We start from the raw sequence: 21,395 nt of genomic DNA on the forward strand, positions 1-21,395 counted from the left end.
TGATAGGTTAGACTCGCTTAAAACATGCGAGGCACATCATCTTTTGTTGGCCAAGATCAGCGCTTACTGCTTCGAAAATGACATATTAGACAGTTAACAGGCTTAAGAAAGCCACACGGAGACTTAGCACAGTGTAAAATTAAGAGTCTTGGCCAGTCTTGAATTCTCCATCATAGCCGGAATTAAAGAGCATCGCTGGCCCCTCTAGAATACTCGTTGGCCACTCCGCTCATTCGGAACCGTAATATTCTTCCCAGAAGTCCCATCTTTGGGTAATTTTGCCCTCACACTCCTTTCTTATCTCCTGCTGGAATTAGATTCTGGCATACATTCTTTTTCATTTGCGAGAACAGCAATTTGGAAGGGCAGCGTGTATAGATGATATAGAGATATCTGTCGCATAATCGCATTGCTCCCCGTGGTCAGAGACGTGGATTCTGCTCGGATTTCAAACACATTCGCCCGGTAGAGGTTCTCATACCTGCCCACCAAATTTGCATGAGAGCAGGCCTCTTATATCAACAATGCGTTTACTTGTCGTCCTAGCGGCGACGATCTCGCCGGCATTGGCATTTTGGCGTTTGCCATGCCGCGGTCGTGTGGGACTGGGTCCTATCGATCCTATTGTCAACCCTGGCAAACGCTCCAGTCACGTTCATGCGCTTCATGGAGCAGGAAGTACGTACCCCTTTCCTCCATCCCCTTTCGAGTGTGCATCAAGTTTCTAATACATCCTAGATCTTGGCTTGACCAATACATATGAGCAGCTCAGGGAATCTGAATGCACGTCTTGTGAAGTTCTGGAAGATATGTCTGTATACTGGGCGCCCGCATTGTATTTTGAGCATCCAGACAAATCCACAGAGCTGCTTAACCAGGTTGGCGGTATGCTGGTGTAGGTTCCCTGCTTAAAATTCTTGTCACTTTGGTCAACGCTGAGACCCAGTAGGTACTACCTTCAACGGCACGAGCCTAAAGAGAAAGTCCATGCGTTTCCTCCCGGTCTGAGAATGGTTGCTGGCAGCACCTTCCAACGTAACTATACGGACGCTCAGAAGAACATTGGGTTTACTTGCTTGAACTATGACAAACATCCCAAACCTTACCCTATTCCTCACACGTTGCCTGATAAAAATTATATTGACACCAATTGCAAGCACGGAGTTCGTGCCGAACTCTTCTTCCCTTCCTGTTGGGATGGAGTGCGGACTGATTCTCCAAATCATAAAGACCATATGGCCTATCCAAGTCGCATTGACAATGGTTTCTGTCCTCCCGGTTACCCCATCCGTCTGGTATCTATATTTTTTGAGACGATTTGGGATACCAGCGCCTATAAAGGGAAGCCTGGAAGATTTGTCTTCTCCAACGGTGACCCAACAGGTTATGGCTATCACGGCGATTTCATGAATGGCTGGGATGAAAAATTCCTGCAGAAGGCAGTGGACGAATGCACCAGCAATTCTGGAACTGTGCAGGATTGTAAACAGTTCACTCTTCAGAGGGATAATGTGCAGAACAAGTGCAAGATGCGCACTCCATCAATACTTGAGGGTGAGACCTTCACCCGGCGCGCGAATGGACTGCCAGAAAATGTTCCCATTTCGGACGGCCCGGGTTCCACAAAACCGGGCAACCCGCCCCCAGAAACCAAGCCACCGACTGGTGAGGATCCCAGCGACAAGCCCGGCAACAAACCACCCACTGACGACAAGGGCAACAAACCACCAACCGACGACAAACCCGGCAATGAGCCGCCCACTGACGACGAGCCCGACAACAAACCACCCACTGACGACAAGGGCAACAAACCACCAACCGACGACAAACCCGGCAATGAGCCGCCCACTGACGACAAGCCCGACAACGAGCCACCAACTGACGAGACTCCAGGCAACCAACCTCCCCCCGAAGACCACGAGCCTGGTTGCGAGACACCAACCGGGTATCCCGAAACGGAACTACCCACGCCCACCAACCCACCCGTCGTTAAACCAGTCGACCCGCAACCCACCGAGGTGCCTCCACCCGGGGTGACTGATGCCCCCGACGGCGAGTGTCCCGCTGGGGAAATAGTGGCAACGAGCTGGTCCACCAACGGCAACTCAGTGTACAAGATTAACTATTATCAGCAAACCGTTATAGAGACCATCACAGCTGCTGCTGCTGTTGAGACCGCACCTGCTCAGGCCCATGCCCGCATGCATAAGAGACGCTTCCATCATCACTAGTTTAAAGCCTTTGTAGTTTGATAACTCTTTTGTATTTTTTGTTTTTTCAATTCTTGAGGCCTGTGCTAGCTTGTCTCCTAGCCTGATTGCTTTGTATATTGGTTCGATAAACTGCGAATACTTTGTCAATGGTGAACATGCTAGTTACGATAATCGGGCCAGCTCTCTCATGAAAAACAAAGGGGATGGGAAAAGAAGGCACACTGACATCAGGTCACATTACAATTCTTCATTTCGTGTATTTATTTGGCACCAATTTTGGGGTTTGAATTTCCTGATATCATGGCTGATTTCATCACAGCTCTTTGTTTCTGCGTTGATTTTGTCACTTTGTTTCCTTGGTTTATATTTTCATTCCTGAAATTCTTCACTGTATATATTGAGGGTTTCTTTGCAGGAATATTCCGTGAAACAGCTTCGAACAGATTACTGCATGCAACAAAGGAATGTTAACAGTGATGAACTGCCATTTTCTCCTTTCCTTTTATAAGGTGTAGTAACACCGGTACTCCTTAAAGCGCTGGAAACGTGAAACCAAAACAAGGGCAAAAGGCCATTTGTAAAATACCAATGCAATTAGTTAAAACGTGAAGGTTTTTACGCCACACGAAGCTGAGCAGATAAATTGAGGGGAAATATATGAAGGATAAGAGAACAAAGAAAAATATTACGTTGTCTAGGAGTTTGCAATTTTGTATGCCCATATTCTTCGCACGCAGGGCCAAGCTGTATGTGGTTGGCATTTGACACAGCTAGCATTCACGGCGGGAAAGCACAAAACGAATTACTCTTCGGATAGAATGAGGGTCGCATCGCACGGTATGTGAAGCAGAAGCAGCCCAATCTTTATCCGGATATCCAATTGACACTCGTGAGTAGGGTGTGGCTTTTCCTTTTTATCGAATCCAAACAATATCATTGGAGTATAGGTTATGACTGTATTTTATCGTACCATTGGAGGTGGGAACGCGGGGCGTAATGGACGTCCATGGAACACACAGGAGAACGACTCCAAGATAATTATATAGACACGGGGGTGGTATTTATAATTTTTCGTCTCCTTGGGTGGGTTATGACTTTGGAGGTCCCCTCCCAGTTTGATTTTTCAGCTCTTCACGGAACAACTCGAAAAAGCGTTTGAAGCTGCCTTCTGGTTCTATTTGTTGGAAAGATAGAAAGTAAGTAAATAGTGTTTTTCTTTTTGCTTGACTTCCTTGGGGGTATTTCCAACTGATTAGAAAAAACTCACTATCGATATTGGTGCCTCCCATATCCTCCGGAGATTTCCCATACCGAATCTCCTGAACCTTCTTGTGCACTTGCCTCACAGTTCTGTGGAACGCAGGGCTCGATAAAAGCTAGGGTGGACGGGAAAAGAAGAAGAAAATGTGTTAGACGTAGGACGAGATGTGCTTGATCACACTGGATATGCATTGGCGAGACGGGCTATGGGCAACTTACCCTTGCAGTGAGCCAAACCTGATAAATGGGGGGAAATAGAACAAGAACAACCCCAGGTCAGCGAGGCGCCATATTAGTGAGGGAAAAGCCTTGTGCATGGCTGACAAACTTGACATACCTCAAGGAAACGGAGCCACATGCTGTGTTTTGTGCAGTGAAACTGTTCCTGCTGCCATCCAGCAAGGCGATTCGTCTCCTTACATGTGGTTGTAGCGTGGGGCCTAAAACGCGTTTGCAGAAACCTCAGGAAGCAGGCTTCGTGAGACTACAGTGGCGCGTCTAAGCAACAGCTGCAACCCAAAGCCACGAGGGTGGAAACTCTGAGGGAAAAGTCAAAGTCGTAGTAGTATCTTTTGCGCCGGTTAGCGGGGCGCCCAGCCTGCCGGGCGCTGCTGTCATTGGTCCGTTTTGTGCGCTAGGCCTGTTGCGGAAGCACCGTTGCCGCTTCGGGGATGGCGCGCCCTCTCGCCGCTTCAACGGCCGGCTGCTCGATCTATAAAAACCCGTCCCGCGCCCTCGCAACGACCACACACACTCTCCTCCTCTTTCTTTCCTCTCCCTCTTTCTCTTTCTCTCTCGCTCGCTCGCTCGCTCGCGCTTGGATGCACTGCCCCCTCCCTCCCTGCAGGGGACCGGTGCCGTCTTACCCGGACCACCTCGCGGGCTGCTGCTTCATTGGTTTCTGAGCCATCCACGCCGCCCCTCGCGGTGTTACTTCACTTGATCTGGAGTCTAGGCTGCTGGGACATCTGCAGCCATGTTGCAATGACAATGGCCTTCGCCGCGTTGTAAGATCGGCGACCGTGAACCGCAGATTGTCAATAGTTTATGTTATTTTTATTTTATTTTATTACTTTTTATCTTTGGTTGGGAGGTCGAGAGTTTCCGCTCCCGCCCTCTCATTTTCTTGTTTTCCTTGCGGTTTTATCCGGTCGATCTGTTCTCCCGTACTCTTTTGTCTTGGGGTGCCTTTCGTCCGTGGAGATCTGAGTGGAAAAACAGGCGATGATTGATCGAGGCGCACGGAGAAGACCAGCGGGCGAGCCTCCTGGAGCCGGGCGGCTTGCTGAGCGCTGAGTGATGGAGGGTTGCATCGCCCTTTGACCCACCAAGGCAGACTGCCTCATTTCCTTTCCCCAGCCAATAGCAAAATTGCTGCACTTCTTTTTTTGGTATCTCGGTGTACGCCTGCAGGTCGACCAAGTCGGGTTTTCATCAGGATTGCATGCTCGACATATCAGGGTTGGAAGTGGCGATAGCCATATGCGATTGGTGCAGGCGTGTTTATCGACCTCCAGGTGGCTTTCATATGAGGATGGACGCGTCAGCAGTCTCAGAGAGGATTCAGGGATCCGAGGGATTCACCCCATTGCTTCCTCTCCTATGTGGGAGATGGTGAGGCAGTTGAAGCCTCTGTGCTGAGAGCAACTATAAAGGGTGGCCGAGCCTTCTACGAAATCACTGGCACTTTCTCTCGCCCTCGCACGTTCTTCCCCTCAGGCTCAATTCCCACTCTCCTTCCTACTCCCCCGATCCACCTCTGACTCAGAATCTCCCCTCTCAGATCCCCAATTTCCTGCCCAGATGGCCCTCGCGTTTCATGCAAACAACTTCAAGCTGTGGATGCCGCGGCACCCCAAGTCATTCTCACTGCACAAATGCCCCAATTCTCGCACCGCACAATCCAGAAAATCCCCTCCCCCAGCCTCACATTGTGATGTCTTCCCCAACACCCTGTTGCCCCCCAAGCATGGCCTTGGAGTGCTCCGATTAGACCAAATGCCACGAACATGGAAGATAATATTTTGTAGAGGGAGCAGGATGCCGGAAGTAAATAAAAAAAGAGTATTCTTTCAACCTCCAACCAGAATGGCAATGGGATAAAATTTTCCCAGCTGAACGTTCATTTATTCGAAAGTTAACCTGACGGTCTTCAGATAGCTAAGTTAGTGGGAAAACTAGCCTTCGCAAATTAGGGCAGGTTGGGTAGTGATAACTACCTCATCACTGAAATGGAATAAAGAAAACGGAATATAAAAAGTACGTGGAACTAGTTTAGGTGTTTCATACCTCAAGCTCCCCGCCAGGCTAATCAAGCCAAGTGTCAGGTCCCCATCGCCGCTGCTAGCTGCTCGTCTCCAGTAGCAGTCTTTGCCCTGTGTAATTGAAACCCAAAAGAACGCAATGGAGGAGCTGCCTAGAAGCACCCATAAACCCTATAGCATGGCATAGGCATGTGTAATGAGTTTGATTCCGGGCGGCATTAGGGAGGGTGGTAAGTTTATGATACAGTACTCTTCACATAGGTGAGAGTGTGTGCTTTGCAGTATTATATATATCAAAGTCAGATCCGTATTAATGACGCAGCAACCTGCGATCCCACTATTCCTCCTTTTATAGATAACTGAGCCTCTTCCGCAATGGCAATACTAATGAAACTGAGACGAGACCTAACGAATTTCGATACCTCACTGCCATAATTTCGGGGTCTAAACAAGAGTGCAGAAGGTGCTATCGCTGGCATAAAATCTTTTTTATAGGCACTCAAGTCGAAAATTGTTCAGGAACTGGGCTACAGGAGGCTGTTCGTGAGCTCTTCCGGGCGCCGTGATTTGCATAACTTCTGGAATCGAAAGCAAGAGGCGAAGCTCCTCCGACAGCAATGGGAATAGTGGCATTGATTTGCATCAGGGATGAAGTGGGAACGGGAGAATGACCAGGTGCCAATGCTGGAGCAGGCAAATCATTGTCTGCTTCGTATCCCCTATCATTCTGGGCATGATGGCCGGCCACGCTGGTCATAAGGGGTCGTTGCCCAAGAGACCCATATACAATAAGCATCGTTGGTGCTGCTGTCGTTAGGGCCCACGTAGGGAATCCCGGCGCCCGAGTCTTCAACGTCAGGACATTCAATGTTGGAACTGTCATCGTTGTCCACTTCAATGAGGAAGTTAAATGAAGATACAGGGTCGATATGGGCAATTTAACAATGTAATTCACTTTAATGCGGAACTATACGGAGATAATATAGGGCCAGGACGGAGAACGAAGCCTAACAACAGACAAAAGTCGTGATCATCGGTGTGGCGGCAGCAGGACGGAGAGAAGAAAGAAATAGGAACAGAAATGGATATAGAGGCGGACAGGACCAAGCACAAGAAGGTTTTACTCAACATGGCATGGCTTTACTCAATATGGGGCTGGTTACCGTAAGGTTTCAGAAATTGCGTGGCACTTCTTGTACTGTGCCTCAGTTGTCTAGGAGTATCCTCGAAAGCTCAGCAGGTCGCACTAGACGCGAGCCAATGATTTTATTTCCTCAAACCGAGAGAACAATCCTACTCTCCACTCCCGAAACTGGCGTGCGGAGATGGGAAGAGCTTCACTGGTCCTCTCGAGAGTCTGTTTGACGCCGTCATAAATATTGGGTGGAAGGCTCACTTCTTCCAGCGCAGCTGGTGACGGTACGCCTTGCGCTGGATTTAGCATCGACTGGACATCTTGGACTTCTTGGTAGAGTATTTTCATAGCCCGCTGGGAGGTAATCGATGCGACTTTACCAGTAGTAGAGTCCGGAAACAAACTGGAATAGCGAAGATCCGGATTGAACACCCATAGCTACGTATTTGAATGAATTAGCGGATCGTTGAAGTCTGGATTCATGTGCAAATTTTCTTTGGAAATCAAGTTGAGCGAATTCACAACTGGCAAAGGTAAGATGAGAAGATGAGGGTATGCTAGTAAACTCACAAGCAATCCTATTTTGTTATCTCGACTGCTCGTGTCTGTATATTCTGCACTGTGAACAGCAAATCTCCTCGCTCCAACCCTCTCAACCAGATCGAGCAACTGGGTTCCCACGATCATGTCTACTGGGTACGTCTCCCACACATCATGGTCAGAATTGATGCCGTCCTTGGGTTTTCGCAAGAGTGAAACGTTTGCTTTGTATAGTCTCAAGCCAGAAAAAGCCTTGTGCTCTTCTCCTACTACAGCGCTGCAGCGGGAACACAACAAATCGACCACGGGTTGGAATTTAGTCTCATTAGCCGGCTGATTCCCGTTTCCAATGTGTCGAGAGGTAGAAGACAGTGGGAGGATCTGGAGGGGTCCACAATTTTCTTGTTAGTTATGCGCCGTTAATCGTATAATTTACATGTGGAGGGAAGGTTTCATGTTAAGTTGGTGGAAGGAGGGTACTCTTTTTGTTATAAAGCACAACGAAGAGACGGCAAAATAAAATGGAGAATTGAAAAGGAACGAACGTTAGCCATTACAATTGTCACGAGATACATCGGAGGTATAAGATCCATTGAGGTGAGAGATCCATATATAAGTTTCCAGGCTTTGCAATGATACTAACATCCGCTCCTGCGGGCGTGTACCTCAGATCATATCCCGCGAATCCCACAAAACCTCGGAGCGAATACTACTACCGGACATCTCTTGCGTTTTTCTGGATCCAAAGAAACAAAAAATGGCATGAAGAATCCAGGTGAAGTATTCAAATTTCGCGGTGAAATACATCTCAGGCTATAGAAATTTTCATGTTTCAACCATTCCTCCTCTCTTCCTAGTCGCTTGTGAATACATCTCCAGCCAAGCCTATCTTCAGAGCGAGGGAGGATACAGAAAAGGGAATGAATCAAAGGTTCCATCAGGTTTAGGGAGAGGGAATCCATCTACCAACCCTTAATTCCGAAAAACCAAGAGTTGATGAGGTTTCTCTCTTCAATATCCTGCACTTGATTTGGCCCTATCTTCTCCCATTTCCTAGCTTCCTTCATCATGATGGATTGGGCTGCGGTTGGGGAAAGTACCAGGTAATCGGAGGCGCGGAATCCCTTGCAGGGATTTCCAGCAATTTTCTTCTCGTCGATAGTTGATATTGGGCAGTTGTATCGGAAACAAGATCGTGGGATATGGAATCTAGCAATCTCGTCTCCTTCTTTGCAGCCCGAAGATGAGGCGATATTACGCGATAAAAAGCAAGGAACCGTAGCAGGTAATAGAAAATAATAGACAAAAAATAACTATCAAATGCAGCGGTATACGACTAATTGGACCTCTTCGAATGAATAGAGGCGGCGAAGGGGCAAGGGTTTTATGAGTTGCAAAGACCATTTTAAAAAAAAAAAAAAAAAAAAAAAAAAAAACCCACTTACCGACTTTTGTAATCCCTGGCAATCGCCCTCAGCCATGACAAAGGACAAAACGTCAATCAAAACTGTCCCAGAGGTACAAACAACTTGGTTGGAAGCACCATACCCTTTAACGGTTTCATTTTCGTCGTGGGTATGCAATGCGGTACCAACCGCTGAGTCGCCATGATCATCAGCATGCGTATCAGGTTTATGGCAATGCCATAAATCCATCATTTCAGCCCAGTCCGTACTAGGTAGGTCTTTCCACGTAACCTTTCCTTTATCCGACGGAGTGAAAAGAGTGTTCTTGCACCGTTGGCATCGAACGCGGGATTCAGCGCACATATCCTTGGCCGTCCATGGAACCTGGACTTCATTGCTTCCATGGCCAGGCTGACCATTTGCCGGTTGGGAGGCTCCTGGGAGGCCCGCCTCAACATCGACTGGCAGTCGGAACAGCAGTTCGCCATGTCCAGCACCAGGAGGGTTTGGCGTCGGCTTTGTGGAGAGAATTGTGTGCGCTGATTCTGAAACGCATGCCGGCAGGGGTACTGTATGTACAGTGTGCGAGCTGTAGAGAGAAACAGCGTCGCGGGACGGCAAAAGAGAAAGGGAGAAATTGCCTCGGACAAGATCCCCTGGAGTATCGGATGTGATGGAACTCTGAGCTAAACGCGAGGAAGCGGGCAAAGACACATGCAATGTTATCTGACGGATATTTGGTAGCAATTCTGCATAGAGAAGCGGTCCAGATTCCGTTCTGGATGGCATAGTTGGATGCCCCCGGGAGAGGCGCGTGTGGGAAAAGCAAATTTTTGAAACTAGTTAATGGTTTGTGGACATTTTGGCGCAACTCTATGATCCTCCAGAGTTGTCTCACCAGGCTTGTGATGGATTGAAGATCTCATGCCAAGCAGTGCAAACAGTGCAAAATTTAGGTCGACTACATCCAAGACAATTTATATACATAACTCTGGAATGCACGTCGTGACAACTTTCTGACCAATTGCCCCTCAATCTTGAAAAGCCAAAGCCATTTGTGGTTCATCAACTTGAATGGAAGACACAGACAATTTGATAAGCTGAAGCCCATAGTAGTAAAATCGTTACCGTGCAGCTTAGGCTGCCTGGTCACCAAAACCTCCAAACCCCTTGAAATCGTCAACGAGCTTAACTGCGGCCTTAATATAGTATTCATCGCTATCGCCCCACGTCTTTGCAGCCTCCTTCAGTGCCCGAAGTGCCTTGATAAAATGAGTCTCTTCCGCCCACTTACCATTGATGGTCTGGCCACCGATCCAGTCCCAGTCCCGCCCCTTTACGTCATAGTATCGGATGGCGTCAGGCTCTATTTTGGGTCGTAACTGTGCGACGTAAACTCCCACGACGATCAGCCACCACTGGCGGACAAGAGATACGTGGAATCTGCTTGGGACGAAGGGTAATAGAATTCGTATTGCGTGGCTAGTGGTAAGTAGGTGGACGAGGAAAAAGTCGTGCTTTTCGGTGTCTGCGGCGACAAACATGGCCGCTGCGTCTTCTTGGGAAGCCTCAAGCTGTTTGATGGGGTCTGGGGTGATGGCCCACGCGCGCCAGTGTTCAAGAATTGCGTCCTCGTGATCTTTGAAGACGGTTTCAAGATTATCGCCGCCAGGCTCTTCGAAGAGGTTGTCGAAACGTTTGTCTGTCCGAATTTTATGTAATATCTCCAGGGATGAAGAGGTTTGGTATGGGTTAGGTGTTTCCAGGTAGGAATGGTCGTCAATATATTTGTGTAGATAGTTGTAACATGTTGCCGTCATTGCGAGACTCTCAATAGCTACCTCTCGACTCGACATTTCGTATGCATACCCCAAATGGATGAGCGGGTGTCCAACTGCTCAAGATTTCTAAGGTTAACCTACGATAAAATCATGCACAAATCATGTTACATCTACTTACGGCCTGCAACAACATTATTTATCAACGGTCTATCCCCAGAATAAAGATACATTTCAACAACCTTTTTCCAATCATAAGAGTGATGAACGAGCTCGTCCTCGAAAAAATCGAGATAGGCTCTCTGATATCTGTGGTAGTCAGTTTATACCCATCAACAGAAGGATGACCTAGAAAAGAAAAGAAAGAAGAAGGAGAGGAAGAAGGAAAAGGAAAAGGGCAACCCTATACACGTACTCTGGCTTCCCCAAATATTCCCTCCAGTCGTCTACCGCAATCTCCTCAGGAGAATCCCGCCAGGGCTCCAGCACCTTTTCCTCCATTTCATAAAGACGGCTCAAGTGGGTGGCATCGCTTCCAAACAAATACGCTGAAGACAGCAACTGGCAGTAAAATTAGCAATTAGAAATAGGTTCATAGAACCCAACACATGTCAATAAGCCTCCAGAGTATCTTACATGCGGCATATGATTATGGAAGCGGTCGTTATGGTATAGAATCGAATGATTGACATGGTTCAACTTCAGTAGATGTTTCAGCGCCCGAGCGGGCTTTTGCTTTGCCGTCTCGACATCGTGGATCTCGACGGAATGTATTTTAATGGCGTCGCCATCTGTGGAGGGGCAGGTGAAAAGATCTTGGAAAGAGGGGACTGAAAAAGAGAATTGCGAAAACATTGATGATAAATGACAGCTATAGCACGTCACATCCACTCTGTCTTTAAATGGGTCGCGTAATTTTTTAATCAATTGCCCACGTCGAAGGAGCTTGGAAAGTGAGGTTGAAGTTGGGTCCGGGACGGCTCACCAGCGTATAGTACCCGACTGGAATGAGTTGGGGCAATGCAGCTTTGAACTTACGTTCACCAACTTTAGCACAAGCAGGAATCACAGCAGAAAACATAAATAGAAAAGGCAAATAGGTGTTAACTATTTTGATATCCTGATCGGACCAGAAATTGCTTTCCCCAAGTTTTTGCTGATGATATCACTTGTTGAGAAGCTTGGAACAGGCTACTGGATCAAAAATTTTCCGCCCGAATGTCAGTGTCATGTAAAGTTACTATATCGACACTAATGTCAATGGAAAGATGTCTTCTAACCAATATATAATAACTGTGCCAAGCGCTACTCACTACCATTAGTGAGTGCGCCACAGCGTACGGAAAACCACACTGTATAGAAAATATTTTGAATATCATCATCTTCATTCTTAAATATTCATTAATCATCGCCATCATGCTTAAATCTTCCAATTACACTGAAGAGCAATTGCAAAATGCCATTGACATATTTAGAAAGAATTCAACATTAAAAATTACATCCCAGTCACAAGTATTCAAAGTTCCATATGCAACCTTGTATGGAAGGCTTAATGGCAAGAAATCGAGGACTACTAGGGTTCCACTCAATCAAGCATTGAATGACAGCCAGGAGGAGGTTATTAAGATGTGGATTCATCAGATAGATGTTAATTTTTGCCCATTCACAATCAAGCATATTGAAGCTGCTGTGAATTGGATTCTCAAGCAGCATCATATGGATTCTGAAACTCCTCTTCCCATCATAAGCAAAATGTGAGCATATCAATTTGTCAAACATCTGCTAAATGACTATGAAAGGGTAAAGCAGAAGCCAATGAATTTAAAATGAGTGTTTAATGAGAATATAAATTTCATCATCAACTGATTCAATCAATATAAATCTGTTCTCAATCAATATCATTTCTTCAGATGTGATATCTATAACTTTGATGAGATTGAATTTTAAAAGAGAGAAGAATGTGAACAGTGAGTTATAACTGTTTTTTAAGATGCAAATTCTGTCATACAATCTTCATATTCTTGCGGGTTAATAAACAATGGTGGAGTGTGTCAGTGTAAGGCGAAGCCGTACGAAGAAGCTCTTGGGCATGCTATTCTTATTCTTTTTCGTCGTAACTCTAAGATATGCTGTGCAAGCGGAAACAAGCAGGAGGTGAAGCCCTGTGCGTAGTCATGTGACTACGCGTATGATGGAGCGAAGGCGTGGCACTGCGTGTGGCAGGGCGTAGCAGTCAGTGCAGATAGCACAGTATTGAATCCATTGATTATAATGAAATTAAAAATCCATTTAAAAGATTTATATACACAATCAAATCTACTGAATAATTATGCTATAACCACATCTGACACTGGCTTCATCAATGATGAGATCATGTTTGAATGATTCAAACAGTTCAATGAGATTATAAAAAAATGTCAAATAAATAGTCATCAATTATTATTTCTTGACAATTATAAATCTCATCTTACAGATGAATTTCTTTGTTATTGCAATCTTCATAAAATCATTATATTTGAATTTTCATTTTATACAAATCATATTCTACAACCTTTTAATGGCATGTCTTTTCAACAATATAAGCATTATCATACAAAGGCAGTTAATGAGGCTGCCTGTTATGGATATGAGCAATATAGTGGGAGGCAATTTGCTACCGAGTCTCTAACTCAGCAAGCTTCTCACTGAATATAAGGTAAGGTCGGGGCTTATATCGGGTTGCTGAGCTTGTTCACTGAGTCAGGAGGTAGTGCCACTATCGCAGGTTAAGATATAACATCAAGAGGAATATCTAGGATGACTAGCAATAGCTACGGCGGCGGCCTAGGGTAAACAATATGAGTACCTAGTAGGGCTTACAGGTAGGGGGCGAGTGCTTAAGGTATGCGTCGTGAAGAAGTATACTTAAGGTGAGCTTATAGTCGTACCATGTAACTGAGTATAAGTAAAGGTGTAGTAGAAATAATAAAGAATAAAATTGATCGTGATCAAGAAGATAAGCTCCTTGATCCTAAGGGTAATGAGTGTGTTTAAATACATTTGAGTCCTCATACAAAATATCCTACCCACTCTGCTCACTTGCTCACTTTGCTCACCGGTGATCATGGTGAGCACTTATCTCAGTAAACTCAGCCACTCCACTCCGAGCTAACCCAATCCGAACTACTGCTACTTTCTGCCAAGTCCTGCTAACATCTGAGCCAATCAACTGTCACGGGGCTTACACTAAACCTAAATGGGACATCCCCAGCAAACTCTTCGCGGAGCGTCTGAGAAAAAACGGTTCCTGTTTGTTAGCAACACGGGAACGATTTGCTCCAACCATAATGTTTGAGATAGAATCACTGTGCAACATCACTCATAGATCATTTCTCTACCACCTTGGAGGGTTAATTTTTCAATTTCCTGTCGATTGATGTAATTTTTATCTGAAAATACATATATTCTGAGTATGAAGTGTCGCGTCGAAAACTGCTACTATGATTTTGAACACGGGAACGATTTGCTAATTTTTCAACCATGATCATGTCTAGTCATCCAACGCCTTGATCTTGCCATCAAAACATCTATCCAGCCATCAGAGACTCTAGTCAAAGCACCGAGTGTATTTTCCAGCGACTTCCGGCAACTTCCGGCAACTTCTGACAACTTCTGAACTCTTGGCAACCTCACGCGGCACATCAACTTCTGACAACATCTCTGAACTCCTGACAACTTCTGGGATCTTCCGACAACTTCTGAACCAATCACATAACACTTCTTTTTGACAGCTGGGTCGGACAACGTCCCATCAACTGCATCAAATATGGCCAATGGGGATCGAAGAAAACGCGCAAGTCAGCTACAACAGCGGCTTCAAAAGCCATCATTAAAGCAAATACTTTCAATGAACATTGAAGATATGCCACAACTTGTCATGAGCTATGCCGGACCAGATAGTATCGACAAGCAACAGGATGTTATTCAGTATTGTCTTCAACGAATACTTCAAGGCCCGCGTCCAGATCCTGAGTGTACTCTTCAGCCACGCATAGAACAAGTCCGTATACTTCGGCGCATGATATATGGATATAGCGACACTTTATTCATTGCCAGAACTGGCTATGGAAAGAGCCTTATTCTTCAATCCTATACAATTCTGACAGGAAAGATAACCATTCAACTGGTTCCTCTAAACAAGCTTGGTGATCAGCAAACAAGAGATATAGCACGGTTTCCCGGTGCCAATCCTTGTCTGGTCAGTGCTGATAATCTCCAGGGGCAAGAAGACTTACTCAAACGCATTCAACAAGGTGAGTATACACATATACTGCTCAGTCCAGAGCAAGCTCTTTGCAAGCGATTTCAGCATGTTCTTCAAGACCCTACTTTACAAGAAAAGATTGGGCTTGTAGCTATCGATGAGTGTCATCTTGTCACACAGTGGAGTCAATTCCGTAGTCAGTTTGCCAGGCTGGGGCACCTGAGATTGCTTCTTCGTGAGGATATTGTCTGGTTTGGCTGTTCCGCAACCCTCAGCAGTAAAGCTGAAGATATCATTCTTCAAGAGGCTGGATTTCGTTCTATTGGTGTAAACCCACGGCAGACTCAGGTTATTCGAACTTCCATTAACCGTCCTGATATCTTTATCGGCGTACATCCGATTCCACGCGGTAAACTTGTATCCTATGATATGTTATATTTTTTATTGAACGAGGCCATTGATACAGATGGAAAGATCATACCTCAACACATTTTAAAGACCATTGTCTTTATTGACAGTCATGTCAAGGTTCAACAAGCAGTGCAATATTTCCGATCAATACTTCTTCAGATCTGTCAGAATAACAGGCAGAATGTCAACAATACTGACACCTCTTTCATCAATGACACCATTCAGCATTTCACATCTCGAGTGTCTGAAGTGGATCAGAATATTCGCTTCGAGGAGTTCATGAAACCTAAGTCAATGGTATCCAGATCAGAATCGTGATTGAATTTTGCAAAGAAGGGAGTATTGATAAGGCATTTCAGCTCCTGTTTAAGCAAGACAGTATAACGTTGATTATCATTGAATACCCCTGCTTTGGAAAGTGCTGAATATAGTGCATTTCGCCGCTTCGTAGGAGTACTGTATCGTCGATGAGTCAAGATATCGGGACTCTGAATCCAAGCCTCTATAAAGGCCTCCATTCCCCAACTGTTTCGCTGTAATGTTCTGACAACGCGAGATAATTTTGACCGTCTTTTCTGCCGGTTATAAGGCATTGTAGGCAGGTGCTGTGGGCCACGGCGGTTTGATCGTGAACAAGCTCGCGGGGTATCGGTATCAGTATCGGTGATCTCGAATTCCGAAGGAGTATCAATAGATTCAAGCTCTGTTAAGTCACTGTCTGATGTGTCATATTCATCATCTACATTGTTGGGAGACTGTAGTGGTTGTAGAGAGGATTCATCTTCGAGTGATGAAGGATATTGGCTGGAGCGCGTCTGACATTGGGTGTCTTGAGATTCAAAAGACACGCTGTCTTTTGTCAACGATTGTGACATGATGAGAAGGGGTAGTGAGTTGTAAAATAGCAGAGATGATAGCAGAATGGCTGAGGATTTGAAAAATATCGGTTTGGTGATGATCAGGCAGATATTTAGGGTAGATGTATGATTTCGAAGTCAATCGAATATTTTGTATGGGCGGTGTTGATTTTCCACACACGATGGAACCGTTTCTTCTCAGACTCTCTACGAGATATTAGGTTGCGAGCACGTGTGAAGTCTCTTATTGGTCCAGAAGTTAGTAGGACTTGGCAGAAGTCTAAAGGAGTTTAGTTGGTCGCGCTAATCCGAAAATATCGAGAAGAGAGGCTGAGCATGCTGAGATAAGTGAGCACGGTGATCAGGGTGAGCAGTCACGTGACCTCATACTAGTCTCGGTCGAGGATTTATTCCGTCCCTGCGTTCCTTCGGTTCTTATCCAATAAGCCCCGTCCGTGCCACAGGTTCATAACACAATTCCTTGCCAATTTGAAAAGTGTCTGACTGCAAGTGTTCAAACCTGCCACAGTTAGAGCTGGCTTCACAGACCATGAAATCTACCCACTTAATCAAGATAATATATTTGACTGATTGAAACCTTTTACTCTTGATAATAGCTTAGATCTTGTTATTTATAATGATGATGATAATGAATGCTCTCAATTAACTCCACCTCCCACAAATCAACTGTCAATTGCATCTTCACAATTGACATCTCCAGATACAGTTGCAAAACTACATCATCAAATTGAAGCAGCAGAGAAGGTTTTACAAAATGTGAAGAATACTCTTACATCTGAATTAATTAAGCAGTTGAATAAGATTTTCAAAAGTAGTATGGTTCAGATGGAATTGAATATGCACTGAGAGGGTGAACTGACTACTCATTACCACACAAATAGATGTCAGATTGTCAAATCCTCCCACAGACAAATGCAAGTAGAAGGAGTTCTCACTATAAAGAATGCAAATCACAAAATTGCAACATATAAAGCTGATGAATTGAAAAAAGAGTTCAATAAAACTCTTCAGACAGTTGGGATCAAGCTCATAAAATTAACTGTCATTCAATCACAACAAGATAAATCTACTGAATTTCAATCTACAGTGGATTCTACACCTTCTAACAAGCATATAGATGATCTTTATATTATAGATAGACTGGGTGGTGGTTATTAATTAATTTTTGAAGATTGCTATATTCATAATATTTTCTGTACAGTGTGGTTTTCCGTACGCTGTGGCGCACTCACTAATGGTAGTAAGTAGCGCTTGGCACAGTTAGTGCGAGACATTACTTGTGATAGCGTCCTTTGTACACAATTCTCAAATTAATAATATGGAAAATACGAGTTTGTATGGTAGAACGTCTACAGACGGGCCTGAGCGAGCTCTCCACGCCTTCCTACTAGCGATAGTAGTTAACAGACTCTTATATGATGCTTTGGATGACAGCAGAAAATAGCTGAGAGACAGAGGATAAATAAATAAACAAAAAAGTAAAAATAAAAATAAAAATTTGACAGTTTCTCAAAAGTTTAGCATAGTCAGTTTGGAGTAGATAGATGATTTTGTAAATACATAGTTACTAGTAAATTGTAATTGGTAATTAACTGATTGATGAGCCTTTCATTGCAAGTGTGAGGTGAAGCAATGGAATGAGTGGCATTGTTGAGTTCTTAGGGATGGATGCTTCAATAATATCCAACGTATAGAATATGGAATACTCCCTACAACTTTGGACAATTGATTAACCATCAGTTACAGGGCAATAATTATCAGTTCACTCTGCTTTTCTCTCATCGGTCTGTGTCAAACGGCAGCACTTTAATTGAGCAATGTTCTTCACATCTAATCGTGCCGCGCGCACCCACACCTGATGTGGGTGCGCCACACCATAACGATAAAAACAGCGTAATGATAAAAATATGAATAATATGAACTTCAAAAATCAATATCTCAACACTGTGTAGCTAATCTATAATAATTAATTTATCTATATTATCTGTAATAGCAGTATTATTCACTAGATGTTTATATATATCATTAACCTCTTGTTGAGTTGGTTCTGTGGCATTTTTTTTCAAATCTTTCCCAACATGTTTGACTTTCTTATAACATTGTTTTTCAGCTTTCTTTTTCTTATGTTGTGCAATCTTTCTATTTGCATTTCTCACAATGAGTATACCTTCTACTTGAACCTGCTGATGTGTATTTTTGATGCTACAGTGTTTGACTGCAAGGTAGTAACCCTTAATTTCACACTCTTTTATAGCATTGAGTTTCATCTGTATGAGACTGCCTTGGAAAATCTTGTGCAATTGATTGTTCAGATGAGATGATTTGAAATTGAATATATCTTTCATATCTTACATTATTTTCTTTGCTACTTAAATATGATGTTGTAGCTCCTCAATTATCTTTGGAGAGAATAATTATGAAGAGGCAATAATTGAGCAGCTTGATTGAAGAGAAAAAAAGTCATTTCCCTCATATATTCACAGCTCAGAGCAGTCAGAGATCTTAGAATCTAATTTATCAAATATAAATTGCAGATTGAAAGAAATGATGCCACAATCTGCAAAATCAACTCAAATAATAAAGGGTTGAAAGTTCTTTTTGCAGATGTCAACTAGATTCTGTAGGAACTGATGTTTTTCATATTGCTCATATTCATATCAAACAGTTTGATTAACTGTCTTTGGATGGTAATGTTTATACTGATGAAATGACACCCCATTTAGCGGTTGTAGTATATGAGTTGAATGTGAAGGAAATTCATATAGAATAATCTTGTGAATATTGCAGTATTGCAGAAATTCTTCAGTGAGATGAGATTTATGATTGTCAAGAAACAGCAATTAATGACTGTTTTGTTGACATTTTTTAATAACTTTATTAAAATACTGAATTCAAGCAAAGTCAATCTCATCATTGATATAGCCAGTATATGACACCACAATCATATATCCACTCCGTAGATTGCTTTGTATATATCAATCTTTAAAATGAGTTTTGAATTTTATGATGATGAAGAGATTCAATACCTCACCATCTGCTGAAATACACTCAATCATGATGATCAATTCTCAAGAATATGATGAAGTTATAACTGAATTCAAGTCTTTAAAAGCAGTAATAATCTATTCTCCACATCCTTGATCTTCTTGAACGCCAATCTCATCAAAGTTGTAGATATCACAGGTTTGAAATGTGTACTTTTGAAGTAAGTAAGATTTTCAGATGATCAAATCACATTTTGATGTAGTTAATAATCTCTACAGCAATTCTTTTCAGATTCATTGCCTTCTGCTTCACTTTTTTATACCCATTCAAGCTTTTTATATATCGATAGATCCACATCTTGCTGACCACAGATGGAGAGATTGAAGAATCAATATGATGACATTTGAAAATAAGATTCACATTATCTTGAATCTGCTCTGCAGTCAGTAGGCAATTATTTCTGTTCATATGAGCTATCCACTCTTTTAATGTGTCCTTCTGACTCTTGCTAAGCTTCTTGTTCGGTGCAATCTTTACATTGTGTGTTTTCCTTCCATTGATTCTCACTTGAAGATGTTGATAAGGAATGTTGAATTTGCATGCCAGAGGTAGGATTTTTTGTTTTTGATTGCCATTATAGACTTCAATGGCATTCTGAATACATTTTTCAATATCATCCATCTTATTGATCATGGTGGTGATGATATATTAATATTTGAAGATTGATTAATGAAGAAGTTGATATTTTTATCGTTACGCTGTTTTTATCGTTACGGTGTGGCGCACCCACATCAGGTGTGGGTGCGCGCGGCACGATTAGTTCATCCAGTTCATCCATCACCTTCAATGTAATCTGTACTTGACACTTAACTAATAGTACTTACCTCCCCGCGAACGATAAAACGGGAACTGGAATGCCATGCATCATAAGTTGCCCTGGCACTTCGTTAACGGAAGCGACATGTTTTGGTTGGATCGGTGTCAATGCTTTGGTTTGGCCAGAGACAGGTACGAGAAACTCATGGCAAGATCTCCGGCACTACGATGAAAGTAGCTTCTCACTGACGACAGCTCGGCCGGAAATGCTGTGAAGCTTGGGAGATTACAGGGAGAGAGGTCTAGTCCCCCCACCCCTTGTCACCATTATCGTGCCCTAGGGACCACCATGAGGAGAATTGCCGGGAACAGTGAATCAAAACAAGACGAATTTTTACCACCTCACCAAAAAGGCTCAATCCTTAACGTGGGCAACCTGTAATCTGTACTTTTTGCTAGTATGACATAGGCAGACAGCTGCCAGTCCGAAACCATGCTTCCCAAAGGTGGAATCACTGGACGGGATCCTCACCTACCTTCAGCTTTGCCTGCTCAATTGGTGGAGTTTTGGTAGACGCAGACCTTTCTCTTTCCGTATAGATCTATTTCTCGAACCAGTCAGGCCTTCCCGTAATTCGAGGATTTGCAGTGGAAAAACGAACATCTGTGTAATGAAGTGCCATTGTGGACCTGAAAAGTCCTCGAAAGTGTTTCTCCTCTCGGCCAGAGATTCCATGCTGGCCCTGGCTTGGCGGAGTTGATATACGAGGCTTCGCTTTAGATCTTTCTCATATGTGGCAACTAACTAATTGAGTCTAATTGTTCAGGTTTGGACCATTCCCGCAGGCCTGCATGTGCCGCCATGTTCCTTGGAGGATCCTATCGCATGCCAAGACGTGTGCGGATTGCACAGTGGCTCAGCTTTGAACATTTCAACGGCTAAGGAGGAACCATGGATAATTCTCTCAACAATGGATACTTAATTTCATCCTCTATGCAGTTCGCACAAGTTCTCGCCAATGATATGCCTCATGTCATCCAAGACGGTGTCTCCGACGGCTGGCCGTGGGAAATGCCACTAGCAAATACGTAAAGAGATCCGCTATCACGAGCTATATCCATTAGGTCTCGAGCGGGGAAATTACTCAAGGGAACAGAACCCTCTAGAGATTTCAATGCTGGCTGATAGAGACTGGGCACCGTGGATCAACCCTGTAATGCAGCTACCTGTGGAATTTTTGAGCCTCAAGGCCTCGGATTTTGTTTGATTTATGGCCTCATGAATAAAGCAGGGCGGGCGCAGTTGTTGTTCATGGAGTGGTCACATTTGGCGATTGTCCGGCAAGCCTTGCCTGTTCAATTTCACCTCCAAAATCTCTCTAGAAGTTCTCACAGTTCCTGGGATCGGTACAAGAGTGTGCGACATTAGAACCGCGCATTGCCCGGACCCTAATTGTTGAGCCTGT

The 21,395-nt window shown here is 44.1% G+C and overlaps 7 protein-coding genes across 7 annotated transcripts; 3 read left to right on the plus strand and 4 right to left on the minus strand.

Moving 5' to 3' along the window:
- Positions 1 to 524: 524 nt before the first annotated feature.
- On the plus strand, positions 525 to 2,231 carry HCAG_00226 (predicted protein; the record flags this gene model as incomplete). The annotated part of the gene is made up of 3 exons (XM_001543130.1): positions 525 to 678; positions 739 to 895; positions 950 to 2,231. 3 exons carry the CDS (start codon positions 525 to 527, stop codon positions 2,229 to 2,231), a joined length of 1,593 nt encoding a protein of 530 aa, XP_001543180.1.
- Positions 2,232 to 5,599: 3,368 nt separating this feature from the next.
- HCAG_00227 (predicted protein) lies at positions 5,600 to 7,966 on the minus strand (the record flags this gene model as incomplete). Its single annotated transcript, XM_001543131.1, has 6 exons — positions 5,600 to 5,615; positions 5,763 to 5,908; positions 6,351 to 6,629; positions 7,035 to 7,310; positions 7,443 to 7,793; positions 7,958 to 7,966. 6 exons carry the CDS (start codon positions 7,964 to 7,966, stop codon positions 5,600 to 5,602), a joined length of 1,077 nt encoding a protein of 358 aa, XP_001543181.1.
- A 499-nt stretch (positions 7,967 to 8,465) lies between these two features.
- Positions 8,466 to 9,607, minus strand: HCAG_00228 (predicted protein; the record flags this gene model as incomplete). Its single annotated transcript, XM_001543132.1, has 2 exons — positions 8,466 to 8,621; positions 8,858 to 9,607. 2 exons carry the CDS (start codon positions 9,605 to 9,607, stop codon positions 8,466 to 8,468), a joined length of 906 nt encoding a protein of 301 aa, XP_001543182.1.
- A 347-nt stretch (positions 9,608 to 9,954) lies between these two features.
- On the minus strand, positions 9,955 to 11,677 carry HCAG_00229 (conserved hypothetical protein; the record flags this gene model as incomplete). The annotated part of the gene is made up of 5 exons (XM_001543133.1): positions 9,955 to 10,712; positions 10,778 to 10,905; positions 11,012 to 11,157; positions 11,233 to 11,387; positions 11,635 to 11,677. The coding sequence occupies 5 exons, from the start codon at positions 11,675 to 11,677 to the stop codon at positions 9,955 to 9,957; spliced, it is 1,230 nt and encodes a 409-aa protein (XP_001543183.1).
- A 1,715-nt stretch (positions 11,678 to 13,392) lies between these two features.
- On the plus strand, positions 13,393 to 15,568 carry HCAG_00230 (predicted protein; the record flags this gene model as incomplete). The annotated part of the gene is made up of 4 exons (XM_001543134.1): positions 13,393 to 13,424; positions 13,847 to 13,884; positions 14,130 to 14,198; positions 14,367 to 15,568. 4 exons carry the CDS (start codon positions 13,393 to 13,395, stop codon positions 15,566 to 15,568), a joined length of 1,341 nt encoding a protein of 446 aa, XP_001543184.1.
- A 2,638-nt stretch (positions 15,569 to 18,206) lies between these two features.
- Positions 18,207 to 18,576, plus strand: HCAG_00231 (predicted protein; the record flags this gene model as incomplete). The annotated part of the gene is made up of 2 exons (XM_001543135.1): positions 18,207 to 18,397; positions 18,516 to 18,576. 2 exons carry the CDS (start codon positions 18,207 to 18,209, stop codon positions 18,574 to 18,576), a joined length of 252 nt encoding a protein of 83 aa, XP_001543185.1.
- Positions 18,577 to 19,250: 674 nt separating this feature from the next.
- HCAG_00232 (predicted protein) lies at positions 19,251 to 19,806 on the minus strand (the record flags this gene model as incomplete). The annotated part of the gene is made up of 2 exons (XM_001543136.1): positions 19,251 to 19,325; positions 19,681 to 19,806. The coding sequence occupies 2 exons, from the start codon at positions 19,804 to 19,806 to the stop codon at positions 19,251 to 19,253; spliced, it is 201 nt and encodes a 66-aa protein (XP_001543186.1).
- Between the last annotated feature and the right edge of the window lie 1,589 nt (positions 19,807 to 21,395).

The sequence above is a fragment of the Histoplasma capsulatum genome, genomic scaffold, assembly GCF_000149585.1.
Source record: "Histoplasma capsulatum NAm1 scaffold_1 genomic scaffold, whole genome shotgun sequence".
NCBI lineage: Eukaryota > Fungi > Ascomycota > Eurotiomycetes > Onygenales > Ajellomycetaceae > Histoplasma > Histoplasma mississippiense.